This window comes from Octodon degus, unplaced genomic scaffold (assembly GCF_000260255.1).
Source record: "Octodon degus isolate 3935 unplaced genomic scaffold, OctDeg1.0 scaffold00112, whole genome shotgun sequence".
NCBI classification, from domain to species: domain Eukaryota; kingdom Metazoa; phylum Chordata; class Mammalia; order Rodentia; family Octodontidae; genus Octodon; species Octodon degus.
The window spans coordinates 1,417,572-1,439,208 of NW_004524688.1; the positions used below are offsets into that span (position 1 = coordinate 1,417,572).

A 21,637-nucleotide genomic window follows, 5' to 3' on the forward strand; every position below is an offset into this window, starting at 1 on the left:
CATTATAGTCATATAACATTGCTTTATCAATGTTTTATCAGTGTTTGGGAAGTGGGTGAGAGAAAAAACACCTGAGAAAAACTCCATAATAGGGCGGAGGCTCAAGGAGGAAAAAAGAGGGGACTGCATCATGGTTAGGCATCACTTATTTTGAAATGTCATGAAAAACAGATCCAATTTGCTTCTGGCCTTACCTATGTTCAGTTTCTCTAGCAGGAGGAGCTGGCTAAACAAGCTGAACATTTTACAAAGGGAAAATGGTAAGTTAAAACAAAACCTAACACAATTAAAATGTAACCTGATTTTTACTTTATAATAGGACCTTAAAATCATCTACTTACAGAAATTAAACCAAATGGTTCAACAACGAATCAAACTGGTTTCTCAGAATATATCATCACAATCTCTTTACTCTATATGCTGTGAGCAGACAGTGATTATTTTGGAGGAGGAAAAATAAAGTGTGCAATTAGTAAGGCAGATGCTGAAAGCCAAGTGGCATGATGAGAAGAATGCCTCAAACAAATGCTATTTTGTTCCCACATCTACTGGCACCTATCCCCTAACATAGAAGACTAGAATAACCAAAGCCATTTTAACAGTAGTGTGCAGAACTGTCAGCTGACAAACAACATAAAAACAAGTCACGCTATGTTATCTGTGGTCATGTTCTTCAGGGTTAGTCCAGTAACTCAAGACTTTACATTCTTTTGTCTTTGTTTGTTTATTTTAATTAAACACGTAAAGGTTAATAAACAGACATAGTCCAAAGTTAGTAGGTTGGTATTATAACATTTATTAAAATAATGCTATGGGTTAATAGAAACAGCAAAGAACCAAAGAATTAAAATGCAAGCTATGTAAAATCCCAACTAAAACCCAGAAGTGTCTAATGTATTCATTCATTAGCTAACTAAAAGCCCAAAAAAGACAAGACACCCAGTATAATAAAGTACTGCAAAACAATTGGCAATTATCAGTTATCAAAATTGTGGATTTTGCATTTTGTATCCTTTTCTCAATCAAGAAAAAAATTCTTTTTGAATGTTATATAACATACATATAAAACAAGATAGAAAAATACATTATAAACTTGTAACAATGGCTGTAAATACATTATCTTACATGTTTCTCATAGGCAATAGGTTGGTTATGGTACATACATAGCATGAAAACTACTAAGGTAATAAAGAATAAGACAAAAAATACATGTCAGCTGTACGATAACATACAAGCGACACTCCCATCTACCCACACTAAAAAAATTACATAATACTGTCAGAAAAAAAGTCTTAAAAACTACGTACTTTAATAAGAAATAAATTCAATAAAGAATGATAATACTGAGAACCAAGGCATTCAGAGATTTCAAAAGTCATGCTTTTTTTTTTTTCAGTTGATCCAAAAATTGTCAACTAAGTTTTCAAAGTTTGTTCTGAGCCAACATTACTTACAAATGTCACACATTTATTATTCATACATTTACTTTCTTCCCCATAAAAGACCTTTGATAAACACCTAAAATGTCCAGGTATAACACAGTTGAGATGAAACTAGATCAAATACTGGTATTGTTTTTAACTATCACCTCAAGAGTGTCGCAAATTTATTCAACCAACCAAACAGTAAAAATCAAAATGGCACAGCATATATCGTAAATAAATCAAAAACAACTGTATGTGTAACAGAAAGACAAAGCAGTGGCACATTAAACCAAAACTAGCTGAGTACAAAAGGATGACTGTCTATTGCATAGTAAATAAACTTAAAACGGTTCCAAGGGAGACAAGATAATGGAGAGGTCACCATGAAGGTGCAGGCTGAGCTTCCTGCTGACCTTTACTGTGAAGCTGTGAAGGGATGGGAGAGGGAATGAGTTGATGAGCTGGAAGTCCTCGGCCACTTGGGATTTGCCACGTCTGGTACTGAACAGTTACTGATTATTTCCTCAAGTGTTTAGATGTAAGTTTTGCACACAAATTCTTTAAACTACAAAATTGAACTTCATGAGAAATTGGAAGCTTAAACTGAAATGTAGCTGAGTGTTTACATACACAATGATGCTAGTTTTTCACATTCTTTTAAAGTTAAAAAAGGGGGCAAAAAAGGTAAGGAAGGAGGAACAGTTACTAAAGCCAGCAGAGAGATGGACTACACAGCTATCTGGTATGATATAAAGAAGTCTGATTAAATTTAGGTTATTACAAAATACTGGTTTCCAGAATGAAAATCACAAAGATTTATTCTGTGAAAAAATCTGCTAGATATACTATTATCTCCAATTAAGAAAACATCCAATGCATTCCCCTTCTCCAAATAGAATGAAGCTCTAATTTTGACTGTAATTTTTGATCTGCTGTTCAGATCTTACATAATTTCTATCTCAGAATCCTTTGGGCTAACAATGAAGATTGTAATAACCCAAAGTACTCAATTATGATTTTTAAAAGAATGTTTTAAAACTAACTATTCAGACACTAGAAAAGTTATCAAATTTTTTCACAGTATCAGATTTGGCAAACTTGCTTCAAAATAATGTGGCATAAATCATAAAATTAAAACCATCAACTCATTTGTCTCCCCTCCTATCTTCATTCACATACTGGGCGACTGAGTAACATGCATTAACTTTTATTCCAAGGGAGGAGCTGATCTCACAAGACACTTGACTAAATGACCATGAAGGAAAATAAGGCACTTTCTTTTCTTTAGACTTATTCCAATACTTAAAAAATAAAAAAGAAAGACAAAAAGGCTCTTTTGGTCTTGTTTCTTGACAACCACCAGAAAAAATCATTTAATGAAATAAAGGGTTTCTTTGTTCTTTTTCTTTTTTTTTTATAACACTTGAAAGTATAAAATGCTACATTTCCAAAAATATATATATTTTTTTCTGCACCAGCACCCTTGTATAGTAAAAGTATCTACTTTTTGTTCATTTGTTTCAATGCACTACACTTTATCTACAATTCATTACATGTATACAGCAAATAGGCAAGCATGGCTTTTACATCCTTAATGATTTTTTTCTATACAGGGAGGTTTAAAAAAAATATTTGAACAGTTTGCCCAGTAATGTGACACATAATGCATGTACCTTGTTCTCATATATTTTTTTAAGGTGTAAAATAAAGTTTCAGTAATTTTTACTCAGATACTCATCTTTTTAAAAATAGTGTTGCAGATTTGTTCCTTGCATTACTTTTCAAAACTCCTTGTTAAGTTTTTCTCTCATGGCACACTTCTAATACTTCAAATTTTGGCAGGCAATATAAAAAAGGCTGCAACTTCTGCCCTTTGAGGGCACTGTAGTGACTAAACAGTTTATCAAATTTTGAATACTTTTTGAAATCACTTCACCAATGACATCCCTGACCAAAGGTTCATGCATGATGCATCATCACACAGTACATTCAGAGAGCTTTGACTTCGCTATGAGAAGAAAAGGATTCTGAGAAGTCTCTCACAGTAACTGCCTCTGTCATCAAGTAGTTAAGGGCCACATCTCCCTTCTTAAGAGAGGCCTTCTTACCGTTCGCTTGGGGGGGGATACTGAGAGATGATCAGTGCTGTGGGATGAGCTGGGCCTTCTTGCTTTACTACTACTTAGTGCAGGTGCTAGAACCGCTTTCACCCAAATAGAAAAAGAAAAAAAAGCTGTGTTGGAGAACAACAATTTCTTTGTCTTTTGTTTGGTTAGATGGTAAGACGAACGGACAAGTGCCTCAGCTCGCTGCACTGACGACAGGCAAGCAAAGGCGATTACCAGTTAACTGATCAGCAGGCAGGCATGGTCAGGTCATCATTGGGTGAAGAGTTCAGAGGTCAGAAGGTCATAGGTTAGTTGCCGGTGGCGGCTGGGTGGTTAGAAACAAAAAACAAAACAAAAAAAGAAAAGAAAAGATAGAGAAGAGATTAGTTTCAGCTAGTGACGGCTTAATGACAACATGAAAAACTAATCACAACTAATAAAAAAAGCATGTTTAATTCTGACAAACTGATTGACACCATCTACAGAATACAATTAAAATCATGACAATTTCGTATCATGATTTGAACAAATGAAGAAGAGCCCACTCCCAAAAAATAAAAACACAAAAAACCCTCAAAAAACAAAACAAAACAAAACAAAACAAAAAACTGGTTAACGGGGGGGTGGGGGGGGAGAAATAAAATACAACTAACGACTAATAGTTAGTAGCAGTCAATGAAGGAAATTGGAAAATAATGAATAGATTTCATATACAGAATTTTGAACAGTCAGTGCAGTTATCAGTATCTGACTGCTATTAAGCATTAGTATTCTCTCAGATGCAAGCATTAAAGCAGCTATTAATGATGGATGTGATTATTAATAACTGATGATTAACAGAAATGGAATCTAAAGAAATTTGAATTCCTACAAACAATTTCGTTTGACATAAACTCTGGGCCAAACAAAGTTTCTTTTGTTCAATAAATGTTTATTGCTTTTTCAATTATTCTATTTACAAACAACATGGAGTTTCTTGGCCTCATGATACAAAGCAATACTGTACTCTAGCAGTGTAGGCAACATCATGGGAACTAGGAAAAGGCCAGGCCTTTTTGCACTGGCCAACACTTTCCAGTTGAAAATACTATTTTACACATATAGAACACTTATAAAATGTACTTGCATGTAAACACTGTAAAATCCTGCCATTTAAAATTCTATACCTCAAAAGAGCTCTAAGTACATCAAAAAATAGAAGAAATTTCTAATTGATACCAATAAGGCATTTTAAAACTACAAACAGCTTTCTTTATTCAATTTCAAAGCTAATACTCTGCAAATACAATAAAATCTGACATTTCATATACATTCCTGCTTTATATTTTATAGTTTAAAAGAAGCCACCTGTAAATACTATTTTCATTTGCAAAATAACAAAAAAGAACAAAAAACCTTTAAAAATTACAGTAAAACATAAAGTAGTTCTCAAGTGGAAAAGTTACCATTCCCAATGTCCTTGACTTGTTCCTTCCTTAATCAACCCCTGTCACATTCTGCTTAACCAAACTTGGTCCACTTAACAGTAGTATAATTTTTAAGACTCATTCAACAGCTTAATTATTTCTACTATATTCTGAGGTTTAATAGAATTTTCTGTACTGTTGCCACTGTGACTAAGGCAGAGGAGATGTGAATGAAAAGATACTCAGTGCAAAGTTACGATTCTGTGCCACTTTATAACTTAAACTCTGTAGGTGTAAAGTTCAGAGTTTAAATGATCTACATGTTGGCCTGATTTATTACCTTCATCTGATGAAAATGCTTTCTACAGTCTACTACTTAGGACAGTGTACAAATACCACAAAAATACTTCATCTTCAATGTGCCCAAATCTTCCCTGAATTTCTTAAAATGAAGTAGAACTTATTTAAATGAAAAAATGCTGTTCCAAAACGAAAGGAGAAAATAAATATTTAACATGAGACAGTCATACTACTTCACAGGTATTCCAAAACATGGACTATTAAAGCATTTTTGAAATTAAAATTCTGATTAAAATTGTTCAAGTTTCTTGTATAAATTATGTAAGTAATGTTTTTTTGTAAAATCATTACTCAGAAAAATTTCTTATTATGCTTCCTCAAGTGTGGAAAATATAAACAAAGCCAACTACCATTTATATATACCAGTATACCTAGAATATATCCTCTGCCAAGTCATGGCCACCCACAGTACACAGATACGTCAACTGTGAACAAGCACTTGTAGTTCATTACAACTAAAGAGTCAGTTGGCCTTTTATAAGCTTAAAATTCAGTTTTGAAATGTTTATAGTGATGGGTTTATTTTTAGTAAAGAACTAGGTATTTGTCAACCATGTAGTACGCTAAATAATCACATAGAATTACATGGTTATATGTCCAAGAGCTTTTTCCTTCCATCAAATGAGTGTAATAATCTTCTCTTCAAAAGATTTTAAAAAATAAGTAGAAACCTCAAAAATAGAGAAAACAGTAGTATCATAAAATAATTTAAATGAAAGGACTTAGACATTTCCCTTAGACCCAATGAGTGCATATGGTGATAGTAACAAATATAGTTACTTAAAAAAAAAAAAAAAAAAAAAGGCATTTCGGTTTGCTGACATTGTATTTTTGGAATAAAAACAGTGATAGAACTAATCCAAACAGATGTAACTACAAAAATGCCATGCATGGAATGTACGGAGATTTTCCAAACGCAATAAAATCTTCCTCTAACATTTTCAACTATCTGAAAGTTAGCATTAAGGGTATTAAGTCAGTAAATATAGCATAAAAATGGTGAACAATCTCCTGATGAGGGCAGACAAAGGAAAAGAATATTTATCAGAAACAAAATACTTCAAATAATTATTAGACATCAGAAATATGAATAAAGTTCCAAATTATTCACGATATTTTTCATGGAACCCTTTTTCTTTAAGCTGAAAGTGACTTTCCCAAATTGGTGCAGGAAGGGAGTTACCTATGAAGAACTATATTCACAGATAATCACTGAGTTTAAGATTGATTCTGTTCATGGACAGTCACTACACATAATGTACGTAATAGTTAAAAGTCTTCAAGACTCTTTAATTAGGTATGATGCTAAATAAATATCAGTGTGTTTGAAAAGGCATTTTATTTCTGAATGTGGACAACAGTGTCCAGTATTTATCAAGAGTATTCAAGGAACCGTTTGAACCAGATATATCTACAAATGGAGAGAAAATATACTACTTTTTTCCCTACTAAAGACTTAAAGAGTTTTTGACCAATTTAATTACTAGGTAATAAATCTGCCATAATAGATTTTTAAAAAATTGTTTATTACCATGCTGGAGATTCCTGTGATGAAAAACTTAGAAAACAATTCAATGTCAATAAACCGAAAGTACCTTCTGTCAAAAGCATAAATAATTTATGGAAGGGTCCAAGGGCATATATAGGACACAAATTACAAATGTTGAAAAGGAGAAAAATGAAGACTTATTTTCCAGTCACAGGTTAATCAAAAAGGATATCCAAAACAGTTGGATCTCATATACCACAGAAATTCAGAAGATAGTACACCTTCAGATAATATACTTTAGCAGCAAATAATAAAAATCAAAGGGATTCATTTTGGCAAGAATATAAGAGTAAGAGGGAGCTGATTTTCTAATTGATTAAAAAAAAAAACCCACTACATGAAAAATATCTTCACAGTCCTGACTTTGTTGATTTCAGGTAAGTACTTGACATATACACCCTCATCTTTATACAGTGGCTCAAATATTTTATGATAAAGAAAAAATGGAAACTAAATCTTCAATTTTCTCCAAAAGTACACAGGAGGCATATATTCCTTTACTCCTCTCATTAAAGCACCATCCATTCAATTCATTTTGCAATACCAACCCAAAATTTTAGAATAAAAGGAAAGTTTTAGTGAAAATTATTACTGAAAAATAGTTAAGGCAACATAAAAAAATTTAATAGCTCCCCAAGACAACTGATTTATGTTTTAGTAGGAATAAATCATAGTACACAATACTAGAAATTTAATAAGTTAAAATATGAAGGGAGGAAAAAAACCAAAACAAAATAAAACAAAAATCCCAACCCTTAAACCTGTCATCCATTACAAATGAGTTCAGAACAAGAAAGAAAACAGTGTGCAGGTAAGCAGTTACATTTTCCATCAGGTGTGGTGTTGCAAATTTTATGGACACCCAACGTATTTCTTATAAACAAGAACTGCAGAACTAAACTAACCTCGGTCTGCGGTCACAATCCTTTGGTAAGGATGGACACGCATATCGTGCCTTCGAACTTTAGTAGCCACCGCACCTAGTTAAATTGCAATTACCAAGACAAAGTTAGAAAACATACATAAGGGGGGAGGGAAACATTAACAGCAGGTTTATCAAAATGGTTTTCAAATATTCATTTACCACAAAAGTTTAAGAAACATGTTAAGGCACAGTAGTTTTAAAATTAACTGTAATATGTCACATATATGCATCTATTAATAGTGCATTCATTTCAAACATGTTGGCCTTAACCTATCTTATCCATTCATTTACAGTATACAGTATTTCACGAACTTTATTTATTAGATGCAAACATATTTGAGCTTTACTAGTCACATATTCACTGAAGTGCCTTTCTTTCAGCAGGACTAAATAATGCCATGTTTAATACTGATAATTATTTACTAACCTTAAGACCACTTCCAGAGTTTGTTACTTTAAAAAGGTTTAAAAGCAATTCTTAAAGCCTACAGATTGTGGTTTTAAACTCTGAGTCAATAAGTATGAACTGCAATGAATTAGGTGATTAGTAAAGCAAACAGTATAGTACACTTAGCAGTCAGTACACTACTATACACTCTTTTATAAATTACCATTACTTTGTGATATTACAGACTAAACCAAATTAATAACACGATTTTACTTTATATCTATGTGCAAAAAGTGCAAGTAAGCCACTGACTGCTAGGCTAAGCTTTTTCCCCGGAGGCTGCTGAGACTAAGCATTTGTTAAATTCAGATCTGATGAGGGTTCAGTTAAGACCGATCTTGAATTCTTAGCCTTTCGTTGGGAAAGCCATACCTAAAGATAAAAGGAAGGGAATTAAAAATTAGTCATCAATGAAGATTTGATGCTAATACCAATCTCCTCACTACCACCAACACACATGTCTGCATCTGTTTTGAAGGGCAATGCTTATTTTAAGATAATTTAATGTGAGACTTTATATATAGCATGCATGTTATCTGTGTGCAAACTTACTGTAATTCAGCAATTTTAAGTAATTTTGTCAATTCTCCAAGGGGTAAATATCATGTTTTACTGCTTATGTAGAAAAGTGAAAAATAACATTTATCATAATATTCTTTTTCATTTAGGACTCATTACTATTAACCACCATATGTATGTTAATTAAGTGTCTGTATATTTTGCTCTAAATTTTGCCAGCTAATAATTAAGATTTCATAATTAAAAATTTCCCCAAACAAAAGCCATGTTGCTTTACAGTAAGAAAAAAGAGTTGCACAGTAGTGCTTCTTACTTTTTATATGCAGTAAACTGGTCCATCACCCCTTTTTCATTTAGGTAAGTAATTATATACATGTCAAATTCCACATGACAAAACCAGGGAGATCTTGAAAGTCATGAATGGCAGCTTGTGGTTAAGAGCCCCAGCCCAAGAGGAAGTCAAGAGTCCTAACTCCTCAGGAACAGATGCTGTGGGTGCAGCAGAGAGGAGTTCTGGGGGAAAGGAGCATGCATGGGCCATAGGACAGAGTATTAATAGAAAGGAAAATTTAAATAAGGTTACAGGTTACATGTTATTTTAAAAATGCTTCAAGAAATGTGCAACAGAAACAAGCCTCTCCTCAACAGCTCTGTGGTATAGTTCTGATCTATAATTACTTTATACAATGATTTAGATATAAAACATGTACAATAAAATGTATTTGTTCATAAAACAGAAGGCACCTGAGTGCATGCACACACACAGATAACATACAGAGCACTGTGGCTTTCTTTAATTGAACATGTATTTTCAAGTTTAAATCTTAAGTCCAGTTCATTTAAGATTTTAAATTTTTATGAATCAGTATTAATGCTGAGGGGGGAAAAACTTTAAAAGATCCAAGTTCTAAAAGTCAACAGCATGCATGCAGCACCAAGGTCATATACAATTCAGGAAAAAAGTATTCAATTCTGTCTGGTAAAACAAAGGGGTTGCACGGAAACGGTTTGTTCCACATTGACTGGTCGTGTTATAACAGCTGCTGTATTCTAGTCCTTCATCCAGCAAGTCAATGGGCTGAAATATCAGGCATGACTGGCATTTCAATCCACTCTATAAAAAAAAGGTATCAGTAATGTCTTTTTTAAGCACACCACTTTCTGTTTATGTAAAACTAAGCGCTTATAGTATGACCTTAATTTCTGCCTCCAGGGTGACTCCAAAATCACTGACTTAGTGTTTACGTATCTATGCCATACTGTACTACTGAAATTAAAGGAGTATACCTCAAGTTTAATGTTAACTAGAAATTTAAGAGACAAAAACTGAAAATCCTAAAGGATACATCTATTACTTTGGTTCCATTTTAAGTGATTACTTAAAAAAAAACACAATATTACACATTTCTTAAAATTCTCAAAATATTTTCACATAGAAGTTTAAATTTTAGCTGCCAAATAAAATCGGTGAGATGAAAATATAACCGTGGGAAATGGAATTGATGGAGGCCATACAGCAAGGGGTGGGACCTAAAATAAGAAGTCAAGAACAACTGCAGTAATGTTAAAAGCAGAAAATATTTCTTTTTCAGAATTTACATAATAAATTCCTCAACCAAAGTGAATTTGAGTTACCAAATGAATCTAAACAAAACTAAGGAGTAGTTATTTAACAGGGGAACTATTAAACTAAAATAAAGTTTGCAGTTTTTCCTAATAGAAACTTATTTTTCCTCCTTAAAATTGATAAAATCACTTCAAAAGTTTGGGGCAGCAAATTGATAAAGAATGTTATTAACCAGTTATAGAGAAGAACTTACCTAATACACCACTGGGTTCAATAGGGTACTCAAGGATCGATGTAGCTGGTGCCAACGTGTAGGGGTATTCATAGGGCGTGTAGATTAACCCAGCCTCGGGCCCTGGAGGGACTATTGCAGCAGTGGGGTGAGGAGTTCCGTTTGGCATGACAGCGGTCTGTATTTGTCTGATCAAAGGCATTATGGTAGGACCAGCTGGCGTAGGAGTACGAAGGGCAGCTGGAGGAAGGACAGGTGCAGGCCCAGTAATGATCCTTGGGGCAGCCTGGGCTGTTGCTGCAAGAGAAAAGGCAAGGGCTGCTACAGTAAGCAAAGAAATTTAGAAAGAAGTACAGGGACAGCAGTATAAAATATGGGAAAATGAGAGGGGAGTAGGAAAAAGAAAGGAAAAGCAAGAAAGAAGAAAAATAAAAGGAAATCATTAGTACATGCATGGATCATACAAAAGTGTCAAAGCACACCAATCATATGCAATCAGCTTTCCCTTTCTCAACGTGATTAAAATGTGTAAAAATTCAAAAGCCACTGTTAAACAAAAACAAAAAAAGACTGTTAAAATGTATTTATTCACATATTTGATAGTTGTCTTTTAAGATTTCATGAGACTAAAGGTGCATGCAGAAGCACAAAAATATGTTTGCATTTAAAAAGTGTTACTGAAAAAATGTATAACTGGAGTCCACAGAAACACAGTTTTTGGTGTATTTTCAAAGTGAAACTTCAGTTTTAAATCGAAGAAAAAATAATTTTTGTTCTATGAAGTTAGGCAAGTAAACATTAGGTATATATATATTACCTAAATCTTTATGGAGTCTTATTTCTAAATTCATAATTAAAAATGACATGCGCTCTCAACCATTTATAAAGCAATTATTTTTAAACCCACTGTATTGTCTACATTTTTGAAAGGTAAAACTTTTAAACTGTATTTTTAAATTAGTACTTTAAATATGCTACTATGTTCACATAAATGTTAAGTGAACCTTAAGTTGTCTCAAAATGTAAGTTTCACATTGTTTCATATTACATATACAAAGCAATCATTTGTAATTTATAAAAGCATGCACACGTCTCTTAAAAAGAAAATGCGGACTGAAAATAGTTACTACCCACTGATCTCTGTGAACTCACATATGAACTCAACAGGGTAAAAATACTGGAGGGGAAACATGCAAGCAAAAAAGAACTCAACTGAAGGGTCATTTCATTGAGATATACTTTAAATGACTTATTAAAAAAAAAGCTTTCAAAATTTTGTCTTTTGGTTAAAATGTAACAACATGAGCTGAAAGCTTTAAATTCTTGAAATTCTTAAATTTAGAGGCTGAAATTTCATTTGAAGAATAATACCCTAAATAAGTATCAAGAGAGAGTTTTAATTAATGGAAGCATCAAAAACTGGACGGTTGGTCCCATAGTGACACATTTACTCTAATTGTTTACATGTTATGCTGCCAAAAGGAGAGAGGCTTTAGATAAAATAGCTTAGACAACAGCACCCTGGCTGGGGTCAGTTCTCATTCTTACGTGATTTAATGTTGGCATCTCTGTAAGTGCCGTTCAGAATTGCGAGTTCCATTAGCTGCATCTTCTTTAGGCTGTCTTCTCCTTCTGCCTGCACACAGAAAACACAAGAAGAATAAGCATTTGAGATTGTCCCTATACCTCATAGTTAGGTCTACATACAAGCCTTAAATAAATACCACGTGACTACAGCCACCTGTTTCAATCAGAAAAATAAGATTAGGAACTGAAAGGTGCTGACATACTGAAGGCTATTTTTTCAGTGATGACATGCTCTAAATGGTCTCTGGCCACAATTCTGTTTGAACAAGTTTTAATATATGCTACACTGATTTAAAATTCTCCTAAAAAAAAAAAAAGCTTTGTACTGTTTTAATATCCCAAAACTCAGATGAGTTCAACAAAAGAAATAAAAAATGCAATTTATTAAGAACTTAATGAACAGAAGGTATAGAAGCCTATTATACAAGATTTTTAATGTGGTACTCAGGTAAGACAATTTTCTTATTAATTCTACAAAAGGAAAATTTAGATTAATTGCAATTATAAAAGTTCTAAAAACATATATTCTACTCTTTATGGTCCCTGTCACCTATCAATCTGATAGGCAAGTGTTATTAATTCTACCATACTCTACCTCTAGGGCCACCATATGATACACTGTCCAAACCAAGAAACATTAAAAGCAAAAAGGAGCACTAATAGTATCTATGCCACTAAGAAAGAACTACAAACATCTCTGATAATGAGAATGTCTGGCCAAACTGATTTACCTTTGATTCATCCTAATCCTTCATGAATGATCCTTAACTTGTTTGAGACATTATAGATACAGTACCCAAACTACTGAACTATTGTTAATGATGACTGTTAATCTATATATAATCTATATACTCAACTTGTATCTAATAGTCAGATTTACTATTTAAATTTGTGTCCCTAACACAAATTTTATCTTAAGATTTTCAACATTCTCATGTCTTAAAATCCTCTCAATGTTGTTACTATCAAAACCAGAAAAGATATAAACTACCTATCATCTGAGCCTAAACTACCATCTTAAATCAACTAATTTTTCACTATTTTACATATATTCTTTAGCATTAAAAATCAAGATTAAAAAAAAGAAGAAAAACAAACAAGGGCTAGTGAGAGAGCTGGCCACCGAGACCAGGCACACCTGTAACCCTAGCACCTGGGAGGCTGAAAACAGGAAGATCAATATGAGTCCAAGCTGCATAGTGAGACCCTGTACCAAATACATTAAAAAAAGAAAATCAGAAAAAAAAATAAAAAAAAAATGAAGTTAAGATCCTTCCTTGTTACTAGTCTGTGCATCTCATTTCTTCCACTGCCAATGTTCCTTTATTGGTTGGTCAACCTACCCATTTCTCTTTCCAAATCCTACCTATTCCACAGACTCCAAAATGCTACCTTTGTGGGGCTGCCACTAGGTTATATAGCTTCTGTCTTGAATTACAAAGTTTTTGAATATCACCATTTCCAAAGTGAGCTCCAAGAAGACAAAGCCTATTTCTTGTTTATTAATGTCTCAACCCAATAGGATAAGCTTGAATCAGCCACAGTAAAAGGAAGTAGCAGCTGCAAACCCACTTTTGAAGTCAACCTGAAGATGACTGTAGGGTTGAAACAGTATTCCCACTTCAATGCATTATACAGTCAGTCATCAGGATTTAATATTTTTTAAGACTGATTGATTTGGTATAGGGTCTCACTACACAGCTCAGACTCATAGTGATCTTCTGTCTAAGCCTCCCCAGCACTGGGATGATGGGTGTGTGCCAGCGTGCCCAGTTTCGGTGGCTGGCTCAGCAAGCCCAGGGTTTTGAGGCCAGTGTGGCATGCGGTACTGGGGATTGAACCTGGGTCCTTGTACTTGCCAGGCAGGCGCTCAGACCACTGAGCCCCAGCCTCAGATCTAATATTTAAAAAGAAAAATGAATCAATGATACATTACACTGACATAATACTATTTCTCTGATTCCGAAAGAGGGCAGATCTATAAGTGCAATTGTAATGGTGTAACAATCTTAGGCATCACAGCAGTGAATGGTGTGCTGTAGTACAAAGTAAACAGAACTGCTGGGTGGACTTTTAATAAATCACAGATAATTAATGAAAAGCATGAATAAAAACATGAAGATTAACATTTAATGTACCATTGATAATTTTTTTTAAAAAACCTACTCTACAACAGAATATGGGAAAAAGTATTGTGGAATTGCTATTCCTTGACTCCCATTAGCTTGTGCAAAGATCAATAAAAAAGCATGACTTTTTTGAAAAACAAATTACTGGATAAAAATAAGAAAACCATAACTAGAAAAAAAAAACTTCAAAATCTATTATGACAAAATGAACTTTTAAAAAATGTGCAACAAAACTATTAAATTTAAATTTAAATTAAGGTTCAAAATTGAGTATGAGACCAAAAAGTAATACTGAAAGTATTATATATTATACTCTACATGAAGGAAATAGCATGCACACTGCTTTCAAACTTGAGAATGTCAGAAAAAAAGTTGAAAACAAAGACGAGGGAAAAAAAAGTTTCAAAGAACAGGCAACTGAAACCATGTTTGAAATCAGCTGCTTCTTTTGGATATGAAGCACTCATTAGGTGATGATGATATAATGCCAAATATGGGAGAAAACCAGAGAAAGTTGATGGCAGAAATGAATGTGTGCATACCAGTTTCTGTACATGCACACATCTTCGCAAGACCTGAAAATGGAGCAAAGATCACCAAAAGAGGAAAATAAAATCAGAGTAGCAAAGTCTTCACTGAAAGTACTGGTGCTACTAACCACAATGGTATCATCGGCTGAAGTTGATAATAGATTATGTATGCTGGGCTGGGGCACATTATGGCAGGCTAAATTAATGTCTCCCCAGAAAGCTTGTTTAGTTCGGTGGCACTCAAATTTCAGCAGACTGTCTTTCTGGAGGTGAGCCTCACCCTCCCGTATGTAAGTATACTTCTATCACTCTTAACATTCTTAGTATTTTTACCAGTCTTAACCACTCTTATGACACTTTCTCCACTCTTACACATAGAGCATGATGTGTCTCATGAAAAACAAACTTCACTACAGTATTATTTTCACATGGAAGAGATTATTTTAACTTGTTATTGTTGGGGCAGAAAATTGGCATAGGAACTTGCATAAATCCCACTAAAGGTATACTGTCATACTTTTTTCAAACCTAGGTGGGGAGAAAGCTCAGTGGCATAAGCGCCTGACTGGCAAGTGCAAGGTCCTGAGTTTGATTCCCAGCACAACCAACCAACCAACCAACCAACCAACCAACCAACCACATTTCCCCTTAAACTCTTAATTCTTGTCCTTTTGAGTGTGCTGTACTTGAGCTTCAAGCCAGTATGTCTGTTCTAAAGGGTAGGTAAGCAGGCAGTAATTCTTGAGATTGAGCCCCGTACCCTTGGATATGTTAATAAGCAAGTGCTCTGCCACTAAGCTATATACCCAGACATTTATTTTATATTTTAATTTTGGACAAGATCTCATCAAGTTATATAGTATGGCTCTTTTTTTTCTAGTCAAATGGCTCTGTGGCTTCTACTAGTCAGCAATTATAGCACCTTTGTATTGCTTTGGAGATAGGGTCTTGCTGTGTAGTTAAGGCTTATCTTGAACTCACTATGTATATCTAGCCTGTCCTCAAACTCACTGCTATACTCCTGTCAGGGTCTCCTATATGCTGGGATGTATCACTATGCCTGGCTTTTTTTTTTTTTTTTAATAATCCACTTATAAATTTACTGTGAATATTACAAGATAAGATGAAGGTAACAAGTACCTGATTCAATAAATAATGATGACATTGTATATATAATCATTTTTTTAGGTATCTTAGTTTCACAATTTTTTTCTTTTTCTTTTTTTAAACTTACTGAATATTTATCATGTATTACACATTGCTTCAAATATTTTACTCACAGTAGACTTATATATCAAATATAACATCCTAATTTCTAGATATTAAAACTGAAACTCAGAGATATTAAATAATGTCCTTTAGGTTGCTAGGAAGTAGCACAATAAATGTCCTTGGCCGAACATGCCCTCTTCTAGAACATTTATGGATGGTTATTTCATAGCAAGTTGCTTTTTAACTTTTCTAAGATTCTGCTCTGTAAGAATAAAGCCTGATGACTCAGGAAATTAGATTATGGAAGGGTAACTAACACACGGATTCAGACAGTGAAAAGCAGATTAAATACATACTTAACATATTACTAGCATGAGTTACATTATTTTAATTTTCTCCAAGTAACATATATGAAAATTGTTAACAGAAATAATATTTTAAAATTGGAGTACATAGACGAGTGTTAGAATACAGTTGGATGATCTACATAACCTGATTCTATTTTTTATTTTCTTTTAATTTTTAAATTTTTTTTCCCATAATTTTATTGAGAAACAAATAGCAATGAGACAGTTTCAAATCAAATTGGTAGGACAGTTTCAATAATCAACACACTGCATATATTCTCCCTAGCGGTTAATTGCTGTACAAGATGCGGACATGAAATCCTATTTACAAACACTATTAGAACAAATCCCTCTATTCATTAAGAGAATGTAACTATATATCTATCCTAACCACTTTGAATACACAGATACAAAATGGACATTCATCTGTATCCCCTGTTTTTGTTATATTCCGTTATTTGAATATTGTAGGTGTGTAAACTCAGCAAAACATTCTAAAAGAGTCCAGTAGCCCATAATAGTAATGGGTCTTCCGCTTCACTAGCAATGTCAGAAATTGTTGGCCTGAGTCCCCTACAGCTCAACATAACAGCATGGCTTTACTTCTTATATTTCGTTATTTCGTTTTTATACTTTTCTGCTGGATGGTTAAGACCAAGGTAAAGCAGGACCTATGCAACAAGAGTTGTAGCTTTTGGGTCTGAGAAGGTCAGTGAAATCCCCTCAGGATTTATCCTGAGATCCTGTACCTCAGATTGTAGAACCTTTGTCAATGTCAGACATATGGATGAGTCACGGCCATTGTGTGGCCAATGTGCTCTCTATGAAAGCCTGTGAGAATGTTTTCTCTCCAGGTGACTCTCCTTAGGCACATTCTACAACACTGATCACTTTCCTCTTTGGCCCCATAATCGATTCCTGGATCAGAAAATTTGGTACACTACCGAGTTACATGACGTTACAGTACAAGTTCTCATATGTCCTGAGTCTTAATTGACCTTGGAAGGCTAGGGCCAAAATGTTGTATGCCTGGCTTTTAATTAGACTTTGTTCACAGTAGGTAATAACTGATCAAATATGGCATCCCGAAGTTACATATCTTAATTCTAGGTATTCCACAGGTAACTTTAGAACATTGATCAGGGACAAGAATAAGACCACAAAAACTATTTTACAATGCTGAATTCAAAGGATTATCCGCAACCCCAAAAGTTCTCTTTTTTAAAGTATTTGCCATATGATTTAAATTCTTTAGAAAATTGAGGTGTAATGTCCTTTTTTGGGGGGAAGGCAGGGATAATGGGAATCAACTCAGGACTTCGCATTTGTCAGGCAGGCGCTGTGCCACTAAGCTATTTAACTGGACTATGTGGTATAATATTGATGCAGTGAAATCCCAAGATCTTAAGTATAACATTGGATCAACTGATGAATGCACACCAAGATATAGAACATTTACAGCAACCAAGTCACCTTGTGTTTGAAACACTAATCACCATCTGATTCTTTTTTTGTTTTTGGAGGAACCAGGGATTGAACTCAGGCCCTTGTGCTTGCCAGGCATGAGCTTAGTCTACTGAGCCATCTCCCCAGTCCTACCATCTGATTCTTATTACACCAGTATCACACCTATTCTATAACTTCACGGAATAGAATCTAATTCTTTTTATGTTTATTTACTTTTCTTCAGCACCATATAACTGACACTCATATATGCCACTGCATGTAACTGCAATTCTTCGTTTTAACAATGGCTGAGTAGTACCTATTCTTCTGCTATAGATAATTGTTTTTATTTTTGGATATAATGAATACAGCTGCAGTCAAAATTCTCACCTATGGCATTCTGTGAATACTATAGTTTTCATTTTTCTTAAGACAAAATACTAACAGTGAAGTTGCTAGGCCATAGGTAAATGAATTACATAGGGAGTATTATGTAAAGGTTATTAAAACACTACAAAAGGTATTTACTTTTTGAAACAAAGTTTTAAAATGTAACAAATACTTCCAAACAGCTAAAACCTGTAAAATCAGAATTGTCCTGAGATTCAAGAATTGCTCAAATTTGCAGAAAGATAATGGACTATAGGTTGTAAAATGTCTTCAATAGGGTGTAGCAGTGATGGCAAACCTACGGTGTGTGTGCCAAAGCAGGATGTTATCACTGAAAGTTCTAGTCATAACTGGTAAGACAAACACTCCTATAATCTAATTTGTGACAGAAAAATACACTAAGTGGGATAAATACAAGTTGTAAACATGCCTTTCTGAATTTTGGGAGTTTGCAAGTATGGATAAAAGATTTATAGATGTATAGAAAGGAATATACTTAAATTTACACATATAATGCAGTAAGATATAGGTATGCTATCAACTATGTTTAAGAGCTACATTAAAGTGACAGAAATAGGTCATGTTTAATAGCAGGACAAATAAGGGCAGCAGTTTTTTTTTTTTTTTTTTTTGTATTTTTTTTTTTGGGGGGGGGAAGAGTCTGCAGGGTGTTCAGGGTCTCACTACTAGATCAGACTCATAGTGATTCACCTATTTACAGCCTCCCAAGAGCTGAGATTACAGGTGCTATCATGTCCAGTCTCAATTGCCGTCTCAGCGTGATCCAAGGGCAGGGCCAGCATAGCAGGCCCAGGATTGAATCCCCAGACCCCGCTTGCAGGCACTTTAATCTGCTGAGCTATTTGGCAGCCCTGAGGGCAGCAGTTTTGAATTTTTAGGTTAAAAAAAATTCTACTTTATTATGCTGTTCTACTTTATTAGTAGTAGACATTAGATCATTACTTAAGCATATATACCATATAACAAAACTAATTTATTGGTACTATATTATCCCTGAGATGTAGATAAGATGGCCTATCCAAAGTTATACAACTTCACACTGCAAAACTAGCTTAGACTAGGATATGTCCATTCAAACTCTTCAGGTTTAACAATTACATTTCATTTTCTTTTCCAAGGTTATGATGCCTTAAGTACGAGTATATTCTGAATTTATCAGACTTCACATTACAAATGAAGCCAATCATATTCACTTATTAATTTTAAATACAGAAAGTAACACTAAAAGCACTACAAAAATATATTATAGAGCTGAAACAAATGGGCAAATATCCTCAAATCATTAAAACTGCATCAAGTAAAAAATAATTTGAAAATAACTTGCTTATGAGAAAAATCCTCAAGAAATTGAACACTTATACAAACAGCCATATCTACAACATTGTGTTTCTGGTCCCTTGGCATAGATCTAATGTTTTTCTACCTCCACATTAGACTGGCTCTTGTTTAGAAACATTGTTTTCATCCAATAGCTGAATAACTAACTATATTCCTTTGCAAGGCTACAGACTTTTGATGACTCTCACATAGACTAATATTACTCGCATAAAATTATGCTATTTGGGGGAGAATCGATCACATACATTCATGTGCTCTCATCTTTACTACATTTTGATCTTTATTTTTCTATGAATTTGAAATAGCACGTAAAGACGGTTCTCAAAAAATCATGATTAATTTACTTGAGGATTAAGAGCTAACCAAACAAATTAAGAGAAAACAAAGAGGGATCAAATTTTATAAAGATTTTAATACCAAACTAATTTTTGCTTATCTTGCCAGTTTTAGCAGACTAAAGACTCTCAAAGTACATCACTGACTTAAATTTAAATAAAGGGCTTTTTAAGAGATAAAATAGAAATTTCGAGCTTTTAAAAAGCTCATCCTGCTATTCATAGGCCCCAGTAAGATGAATGATTTGGGGCATAAAATTTAGCACCCCAAAACAGACAATGGTCAGGTGGAATGGGTAAGAGTTAAAAACAAAAATGTGAAACAAAAAAACCGTTCCAAAACAAAAAAAACTTGACAAGGCTTACTGATCAGTTGGGTGCACAGGGTGAGGGACACCAAAAGTAATGACTGGTGTTTAGGATTTTGGATTAAGCAATAAAGTAGATAATGGTCCTATCCAATGAGATGTTCATAGCTGAATACGAACTGGGTTGATGTACTCCATCTTATCCTATAGAACTACAGATACTGTTTATAGCACTTTCAGAAATTTCCTGAAACGATGCATGAAGCTTCAAGCTAATCTGCATTTACATGCTTTGAAATGCTTAGTCTAGCATTTTATAATCATTTCTCCTTTGCCATCTGTTTTTCTGTGGGGCTCTCTCAACTGAGACATAGTGAGTGGTGCTGTTAAGCAGCCACAAGAACTGGTTGAGGGGAGAATGGATGTGCTCCCTTGTTTAGTGCCTCTGAGCTCTATACTTTCAAGCAGCAGTTGTTTCTAGCTCAACATTTCTTTCCTGGACTTCCTATAGCAGTAATACCAGCCAAACAGTATCCAGTCTGTTAAGCTCCTCAGGTTTCAGCAGAAGATGAGCAGTTCTATGTCAGAGGCCTCAGTGTTCCAGCTTCACAAGACACTCTCTTAACATATCTACAGTCTAATAATAGTACCAACAACTTCTATCTGATCTCCTTTAGGGTTACAGCTATATCCTGCTGTTTCTAAATTTTCCTTTCCTCAGTTTCCAATGCCTGTTTGACCAATTTCTTTAATCTCTCTGTTGAAACACCTAGTATGGTTTCTATTTTCCTAACCTGTGGAGAAAGTAGGTAGCTCTCCATTACCAATTCATATAATCTGAACTGGCATTTATAACCATTCCAACATTTTCTGCTCTTGTGCCACCGAACTTACATTATGAGAAGTCTATATGAACATTCAGTTTTGATCATGCTCAAGTATTATTTCTTCTAGCTCCTTTATTTTCTTTGATCCTATCTTATTTCCTTTTTTGAGTCTTGTATTTTCAGTTATATTTATTTATATGACATTAAAACTGAAAATTATCTACTATCATATAAATAGTGTATTAAGCCACACACAAAATGAAGTTCAGAAAACTACAGCATCAGAGAAATTGTAAGCATTGAGACTAAAAACTCAATAGTGACTCTGAGTGAAATCTGAACTTCTCTGCATAGGAAAGCCTCTTCACTTCACATGGGCAATGAAACCTGCTGAACTCTGTAAAGTGTCTTTTTTAGTTTAAATGATAGGCCGAATGACTGTTGTTTCCCACAAATTCATGTTAAATACACAATGAGAAAAAGTCTCATTCATCTTTTTTTTTTTTTTTTTATAGAACCTGGGACTGAACTCAGGCCCTTGCGCTTGCCAGGGAAGCGCATATTACACTGAGCCATCTCCCCGGCCCCTCATTCATCTTTTTATATTTCCTGCTACCTACCCTACTTGA

The 21,637-nt window shown here is 34.1% G+C and overlaps 1 protein-coding gene across 6 annotated transcripts in view; it reads right to left on the reverse strand.

The window, feature by feature from the left end:
* Positions 1-1,343: 1,343 nt before the first annotated feature.
* Positions 1,344-21,637, reverse strand: part of Qki (QKI, KH domain containing RNA binding) — a 179,057-nt gene continuing 158,763 nt past the window's right edge. Inside the window, exons 5-8 of one of the 6 annotated variants that reach the window (XM_004639426.2) lie at positions 12,087-12,174; positions 10,560-10,835; positions 7,753-7,827; positions 1,344-3,857 (exon numbers count right to left, since the gene is read on the reverse strand). In XM_004639426.2, the coding sequence (XP_004639483.1) occupies positions 3,841-3,857; positions 7,753-7,827; positions 10,560-10,835; positions 12,087-12,174 (456 nt within the window). In that variant the 3' untranslated portion in view covers positions 1,344-3,840. The other 5 variants (XM_004639425.2, XR_002817675.1, XM_004639428.3 and 2 more) reach the window with 5 other exon arrangements.